The sequence below is a fragment of the Diabrotica virgifera genome, chromosome 3, assembly GCF_917563875.1.
Source record: "Diabrotica virgifera virgifera chromosome 3, PGI_DIABVI_V3a".
Taxonomy (NCBI): domain Eukaryota; kingdom Metazoa; phylum Arthropoda; class Insecta; order Coleoptera; family Chrysomelidae; genus Diabrotica; species Diabrotica virgifera.
The window spans coordinates 74188447-74197247 of NC_065445.1; the positions used below are offsets into that span (position 1 = coordinate 74188447).

The 8801-nt window shown below is 33.9% G+C and overlaps 1 protein-coding gene across 3 annotated transcripts in view; it reads left to right on the forward strand.

Annotated features, from left to right (window-relative positions):
• LOC114337099 (WAS/WASL-interacting protein family member 2) overlaps nucleotides 1-7807 on the forward strand; it is a 78957-nt gene extending 71150 nt beyond the window's left edge. For all 3 annotated transcript variants that reach the window (XM_050645206.1, XM_050645208.1, XM_050645207.1), the window contains exons 5-7: nucleotides 2182-2411; nucleotides 3988-4176; nucleotides 7523-7807. In XM_050645206.1, the coding sequence (XP_050501163.1) occupies nucleotides 2182-2411; nucleotides 3988-4176; nucleotides 7523-7732 (629 nt within the window). In that variant the 3' untranslated portion in view covers nucleotides 7733-7807. The remainder of the gene's footprint in view (nucleotides 1-2181; nucleotides 2412-3987; nucleotides 4177-7522) is intronic.
• The last annotated feature ends 994 nt before the right edge of the window (nucleotides 7808-8801 follow it).

Genomic DNA, 8801 nt, shown 5'->3' on the forward strand with positions numbered 1-8801 from the left:
ATCAAAATAAATACAGATTTGAAATTTTATAGTCATACAGGTTGATGGTTCAAATTTTGATAAGTTTAAGATAGTCAACTGAAATTTAAATTTTAAACGCGGTCTACTACGAATCCCCAAATAGGGTGAATTTTTGATACTTTGCATCGCATTAGAGACATGGGAAAAAGTTATTTGGAAAAGTTGTTGCAAGCAACTGATGGATTATAACTCCCCATACCAAATTTCATGACAAAATTCGCACTTTTAGTTTTTTTAGTATGCGTAATCAGGATCCTAAAGCCTACAATTGACTGTCCAGAGATGCGTCTCTCGTTTCAAGACATAGAGTTCATTTAGAGTTACATTCTGATCAAGGACGAAATTTTGAAACAGAAATATGGCAAGCATAATTAATGAAAATCTTGGGTAGGTATTAAGAAAATTCGCAATACGCCTCTTCATCCGCAATCTGACGAAATTGTCGAAATAAATAACAGAACTGTTTATCAATACCTTTTAATATTTGTCGCTGATAACCAAAAAGATAGGGATATTCTATCCCTGTTAGCCTCTAGAAGTTCCGAATATGAAGCAACTGGTTATTCTCCATTCTCAAGCTTCCTCGAGATCTCATTTTCGGAAGACTGGAAAAAGTCTATGAATTTGTTCGTAAAAGTTCGATGCTTAAAAGTGATAAAGCCAAGTCCAGGCTCGATATTCATGCTACTGGGACAACTTTTGAAAGAGGTGACCCGGTATGGTTATACAGTGAGCGCGTAAAGGTTGGAATAAATTCATGTTTTCATGAATGGGCGATTTTGGAAAAAATCCCAAAACAGGTCGATTTTTATTTTTAAATTACGATTTGTTGGTATATACATCATACTAGTGACGTCATCCATCTGGGCGTGATAAAGTAATCGATGGTTTTTTTAAGGAGAATAGGGATCTTGTGGTAGCTCATTTGAAAGGTTATTTAATTCTCTATTCAGTAATATAAACATTACCATAATTATTTAGACAGGGTTTCCAAAAAATTACAAAAGTTATTTTTGAATTAATAATTAATTGAGACAAAAAGAAGAATGTATGTGATTTATTTAATTTAAAATAGCATTTTACTGCTGTCAGAAAACAGAAAAAAATGTTTATTTGAAGAATAAACATTGCTTTTCGCTTAAATTAAATGTTCAAAGTGCCAAGAGGCAGGTGGGTAGCAGCTTTAACATTAAATTTAAGCCTAAAAGAGTATTTATTTATCAAATAAACATTGTTTCCTCTTTTCTGACAGCAGTAAAATGTATTTTGAATTAAATAAATTACATACAAAGCAACGATTCAATGAAGATGTCAAAAATAACTTTTGCTCTCAGAACGAATTTCGAATAAACAATACGTTCTTCAGACACAAAGATCAATAAAAATATACATTCCAAAATAAAAGAGGGCACAGATCCGTTATTGATTATATATTGACAAACAGAAACATCCACCACTCTCAAGTACTAGACATACGAAACAATGAATTTATTCCAACCTTTTGGTGCTCACTGTATATTCGATCATGCAAGAAAGGACTTTGTCTGAAACTTCAACGAAACTGAGAAGGCCCGTCCTGCAGACCGGCAACGATCTAATCTACCGCATCCAGTTTTCAGCTAGAAGTAAACCCAAGTCAGTTCATATCGAGAGATTAGCCCCATACGATGGAACTGATCCACCCTATTAACTTCAACCGGTCCCTGATAAACCAGTTATTCGAGACGCATAACTATAAAGGAGGGAGCAGTGTTATGACAGTTGCGTAAGATTGATCCCACATAGAAAAGTCCTTTGACGGAAAATAAGTATTAAAGTTAGAGAATATGCGAGATGTCATCCAAAATCCAGAAATGTCGAGTAAAGTCTTGAACGTCAGAAAATTTACATAAACATAAGAAGTTGACATTCATAGAACAGTTGTAATCAGTGTTGACAGTTCGTTGGTTGTAATTCAGTTTTTGAAGTTTGTAGTTGTCATTGTGTGAAAAGTGTTGTCAATATCTTGGAGATAAAGTAAATTGATTTTAAAGCTGTGTAACATAATTATAAGAGATTTTATGTAAAGAATAGAGAAAAAGAGGTTAAGGAAGAATTCTGCTTCCTTAACCTCCCAGGCAATTTAAAAGAAAATACTTGATAGTGATTATTTATTTTTAGGCAAACCAAATTCATTACAACTAAAGATTACAAAACCCGTAAGTCGAGCCCATAGTTTGAAGTCTCCCCGATCGCCTTCTCCGCAAAGCCCTGAAACGAATCAAATGGCCAAATTTGGAACGGTCAGGCACATGTCTTCCGTAATTAGCCAATCGTTGGCGAATTCTTCCCCACAAAATGCCAGATCCAGGCCTGCACTGAGCACCAGGCCGACAGCTCCACCACCGTCGGTAAGTTTTTATTTATTTAGTTCATATTTTTAACCTTTAACTACCCGCGCATCAAGTTATAACATAACTACACGCGTGGCGTACTTTATACGCCACAAGAAAATACACTTAAAAACAGCGGATTTGTTTATTTTTTTTTTGAAAAAATACACTTAGTTGTTTGTTATAAACCTTATTCGGCATCAGTGAATACTTGGAGTTCCTTCTCAGTAAGCCAATTGGGATTTATAACTGGAATCATGGAATAACTTGATTCCACCATAAATAAAATTACTAATAATTTTTTTTTAAATGTGATTTTTTACAGGAGAAAAAGTATTGTTTATAAAGAAAAATATATTTTGTATCATAATGACTAAGAAACAATTGAAATATGTACTTATATTATTACTTAGATTAATATAATCGTGGTGTATATTGTCCACCACCAGAAACAACAAATAATAAACTGTAAATTACGATCTTTTCAGAACGCCGATTTTAACGAAACTAAAACCAAATTGTAAAGCTTATTCCGGTGATAGGTTAGAGAGATAAACAAGGTCAAAAATTAAATTTTTAAATATATTTGCAGTAGAATTCTTATATCTGGCGTACAAAATACGCCAGCGCGTGTAGTTAAAGGTTAAAGTAAGTAATGGTGCAATAATAATTATAGAATGTCACGCGTTATATTCTCCTTCTCATAGGCATCTTTCAGTGCGTCATAGTTTTTCAATTTCTTTCTAACGCATTAAGTTGGAAGTGACAGAAAAAAAGGTACGTCCGTGATTAAAATAATTTATAACATTTATTCTAGTTGTTGATAGATGGCGCTATAATCGAACAAAAAATTATTTATGTATTATCTATAATCTATACGACTTATAATACAATTTATAATACTATACACATCAAAGAACATACCTTTTTATAAATTAAATAAACACAATTGATTTGTTTTTATACCAAATTACGATTACGATTCTGACAACTGTCAGTTTTAATTAAAATGTCATGCTATGATTAAAATATCATGAAATTTTGATACTATTGACATTTATGAAATTTTGACACTATTGGCATTTAAAATTAGACTAATAAAAGCGAAAACCCTTTGTGCCTGGGGGTAAAATTTTGGTGGCCATTTTTTTAACTAAGATGTGTAAATTTTTGTCACGATTAAATCCTGAGTGTGCTTATTACTGCAATATTTTAAAGCATATTTGAACCATATATTTTGTGGGGAGATTCACAGGGATGAGCAAGTCTAGTTTTTGCAGTCCCCTTCAGAGCGGGCGACAAGTGGCCTGCAAGGGATGCGTTGCAGGCGGGCGCTCCTGTTTGGGTGGCGCCAAAATGAGCTTTTTTCTGTCCATTTTGACGCTTTTTTTCTTATAGAACCAAATTAAAAAAAACTGAAGGGCGCCTCTGCTAGTTATGTGGCGGGCACCTTATACCCTAGCACCGGTACTGGTCCCCGTACAATTGTTAACAACAAATGAAAAATCTTTGTACGCATATCATCGCGTCTCAGTCAAATTGACAAACCATCAAATGCGAAATTTTGATTTTTATAATTTTTTTTCTTTTTTAGATACCAGTTCCAGCGACGCCCAATCATCAATCACCGTCTTCTAGTCATACGCCGATTCCACCAAAAGTGAATATGGTGAAACCGAACCATGCTCCTCCACCTCCTCCTCCTATTGTACCCCAGGCGCCTAGTCACGCTCCGCCTCCACCACCTCCACACAAGATGCAGTTGAACAAAGCTCCTTCGACGGTAAAACAATTTATGCTAATACATATATGCAGAAACACCACCAAAAGTTTTACACCCCCAACAATTGTACTTACTTTCAAAGTTAATTTTTTCGTGAACCGATTAACGGATTCCTTGGGCAAGAATTTAACCAGAATTCTTTTTTGAGCTTATACCGGGTGGAAGAAAAGAAATGTTTTTCTTATGTTGTTTAAGACACCCTGTAGGGAAGACGGAGAAGACTGTAGGGTACAAGGGTGGGTATACATCAAAATATTGTTTAGTCTTATGTTTTGTGAATATTTTGTTTTTTAAATTTTGCTTATATCTTTAAAACCAAAGAAAATGGCGGTTTTATTCTTTAGCACGTGTTTTAACTGAAACATAACGTAAATAGTCCTGATTGACATTTATTAAGCCGCGTCTTCAGTGGTAATAATTTGCGACGCACCAGCTGTTCGTCGCAAATTATGCTAATGGAGACGCTTTCGACGCATAAATCAAACGCAAGAATTTTCGACGAACACTACGCATACGCTCCGTTGGTTGTCGGTTTTAAGCCGCGTCCTCACTGGCAAATTTTTCGTGACGCGACGCAAGAATTTGCGTTGCAAATTTTTACCAGTGAGGACGCGGCATAAGAGTTATTTTGTCGACTAAATGAGCGGTATACAAAGCGCAGAACAATAATACATATTGTTTAACGGAAGCTGTGTAATGTTTTGGTGTACAATTTCCTTGATAGCACGAACGGATTTGGTGGAAATTTTCTTTTTTTTTAACACTTTGTTCCTTTCGCACATCATCTTAATGCATGATTAAGAATACGTGAGGAGGCAAGGCCTCCTCACGTTTCACGTGTCGTTACTCAATATGTAAGTGAAATAAATATTCAGATATTGAATTGGCCTCCACAATCCCCACATGGATCCTATTGATCATTTATGGGATATTGTCGGTAGGCAATTAAGACTTCGTCAGCCCCTTCCTGCTTCCCTGCAAGATATAGAAATTATGGTTATTGCTATCTGAAACTCCATAGACCAAAATTAAATAGCCCGCAAGATTTGTTAACTGCTATCATTTTTTTTGTTAATTTAGTATTGTTTCAGTTAAAGCACAAGTTAATAAAACAGTATATTTTCTTTTATTTTGAAGAGTAACAAAATAAAATGTTCACAAAACATGATTACGATTATTTCGAAGTATACCCACCTTTGTACCTTTTTCTCCCTACGGGGTGTACGGATGAAGCAGAGGGGTTGGGATTTAATCTGCTTCTTTGGTCCGTATTAAATAAAACTGATCACCATATCGCAACGGTGACTAACCATAACTACTATCAACAGTTAACAATACTGATTTCACACTAACACACTATTTTCCCCGTTTCACGTCTAATAATAAATACGAATAATAGTGTCTTTCACCTATAGACTAAGAGCCGCTATAGGTGAAATTTCTTAATCATTTTAGGCACGACGGGACCCTATAACTTAAATAGTAGAACCTAAAAGAAAACGTTTGAGCACTGTGCCGTCACTTTTCAGTGGCACATGCGTCTACAGTGGCGCATCAAACTTTCCACTTATGGACGGGATACATAAATTAAAAAATACCCTCCCTCATTACCAGAATTTAATTTTTTTATTTTTTTAAGTTCTATGTGATTAAGACATAAGATTCATCGTAATTTTAACCCACCACCCCCTTCTCCCTGCCTCCACCATCAAAAACTTTATTTTTCGATTTTATTTTTTTTTGGTGGGATGCAATCAATTTTGAAATTTCAAAAAATTTACAAGCATAGTTAAGGCTTTTATAAAACACGTCTATTTTTTATAGACCTGTAGGTTAAGTGTACATAACCTCAAAAAATTTAAAAAAAATTTTTTTTGGAAGAAAGTATATAACTTTTTTTTGGAGATAGCTGCAGATCTAATTTTTTCTTAGTCTTGTGTATTTTATCAAACACTATATTTCTAATTTTTTTTAGATTTTTCTGTAACGCTGGTCACCTTCAAAAATCTAAAAAAAACTGTTTTTTAAGGGGGTTTTGAACGTGTTTTTCTGATAACGGACTCAGTTACTTCAAGTTACATATAACCTATAAAAACAAAATTGATTTGATATATTATGAAGTCTATAAAATAGGGAAAATCCCCCAAAACCCCCCAAAAAACAGTTTTTCGGATTTTTGAAGGTGGGGAGCCTTACGGAAAAATCTGAAAAAAATTAAAAATATAGTGTTTGATAAAACACACAAGATTAAGAAAAAATTAGACCTGCAGCTATTCCTCAAAAAAAGTTACACGCTTTTTTGAAAAAATAAATCTCTTTTAATTTTTTGAGGTTATGTACACTCTACCTATGGGTCTATAAAAAATAGGCATGTTTTATAAAAGCCTCAGCTATGCGTGTGAATTTTTTGAAATTTTAAAATTGATTGCTTCCCACCAAAAAAAAATAAAAACGAAAAATGAAGTTTTTGATGGTGGGGGTAGGGGGAAGGGGGTGGTGGGTTAAAATTACGCTGAATCCTATGTGTTAATCACATAGAACTTAAAAAAATTTAATTCTGTTAGTAAGGGAGGGTAACTTTTAATTTATTTATCCCGTCCATAAGTGGAAAGTTTGATGCGCCACTGTCGACGCATGTGCCACTGAAAAGTGACGGCACAGTGTTCAAACGTTTTCTTTTAGGTTCTACTATTTAAGTTATAGGGTCCCATCGTGCCTAAAATGATTAAGAAATTTCATCTATAGCGGCTCTTAGTCTACTAGGTCTGTATTTATACACAATAAACTATATCAACAACACGCACAGTTCAATGTCGTGTTTACTTATTGTTCGTGGCTTTGTATAAGGTTAATATACAAGTTAATAACAAAGATAAAGTTATTTAGAATTTAGATGTAAATCATTTTATATTAATTATAAGGGTAATTATACTAAGGATAATAATATAACACGAGGGTGTCTCGAGCGTAAATCAATTTTGAATAATTTTTGGTGGTGCAAAACTTTTCCGGTTAAGTTTATATTTTACATTTGTGATCTGAGGCATTTTGCCTCAGATTTTGTGATCTATTCATAGTTATTCTTCCATTGTAATATTTATAATTTTATATTACGAATTATATTTATGAAACAGATTGTCTGTTTCTATTTTATATTTTAGGCATGTTCATTGAAATTTTGAACAAACTGAAATATGTAATAAAAAATACTTTTCGCGGTCTCCATTTAAAGCGAAAATAATAAAAGTATAATATAACAGTAGTATTGACAACTAGCTATTTGATGTCTTTTATTTGAAAGGCAGGTACATACATTGTTTTAAAACAGCAATATTTGATTTTTTAGGGTTCAAATCCACCCTCCCCACCACCCAGGCATTCATCCATGAGCAATAACAACGTACCGAAAAGAAGTAGAAATTTTGACGAGAAATTCAAACAGATGTTTCACAATTCGAACGATTTTCCCTCGCCCCCTCCCTATAAAAATGTTATTAAGTTGTACAGCTCAGTTACTATTAAACCAGCACCTGTTAAACCTGTTACAGTCGCTTAAGATTAATTTTAATATTACCAAAAATTGTTTGATATTTGTTATTATTATTAATAAATTAATAGGTTTAAAAGTAAATTTTGTGTTTTATGTTTTTTCATTGTTTTCCATAATCATTACCATTTATCGAGATGTTAATATCATGGGCGATCTTCGTATATACTTAGAAGAAGTATTTAGGCCAGCGCTGGAGGATAGCACAGAAGGCATAAAGATAAATGGAGAAATAATAATTAATAACAGGTATGTTGATGACACTGTGATTCTAGCGAGTAGCATGGTAGGAACTGAGTTGCCTAGAGTAAAGTACAAAAAACAAAGTGCACAATACGGACTCAAACTCGGTGGCGGCTGGTCAGGGTCGGCAGTGTCGACCCACACATTTACGTACACTTTATAGATTTTTTTAAATATTTAAGTTAATCAGAGTTGATGATATTTGTTTCTGTGAAATAAAAAAAATATCTGTGAGATAATACAGACTAAATTTTATTCATTGTTTTTAAAAGAATTCGATCCATCCGACACGTTAGGTGATCCCTGTGCGCTGTTTGCAAGATACTTTTCAAATTAATGATCCTAGCCATGCACCCGATTGCGATTGTGTGAATTCTTATAAGGCCAGCTTCGGCAAGCCGTCCCCAGATTGACCATTTGCTTGTAATAAGAAGTTATGGAATATTAGCCGATAGGCAACCAATTATACATTCCCCGTATTTATTTGAATGGCAAGTACGGCAGATAAACAATCTGCCGAGCGGTGATCTGCAAACGGCAACAAGACACGTACACTTCGCGTCAAAAAAAACTGGTACAACTCTTATAACCGAAAATCGTGTTTTTCAAGTTGTGTAAGTTGATCTTGTCACAAGTGTCATTCCAATTTCTAGGGCAACGTTGCCAGTTCAACGAAAATATTATGTCAAACTAGGTAAAAACGGCTGTGCGACAAACCGCATTTTTTAATATACTAAAAACTAAAACAATTGTAATTATCTGTCATCTCAATTAAGTATCCATACATTGATTCGTGTTTTATTATAATTTATGAAAATATTTTAATTCAAAAATA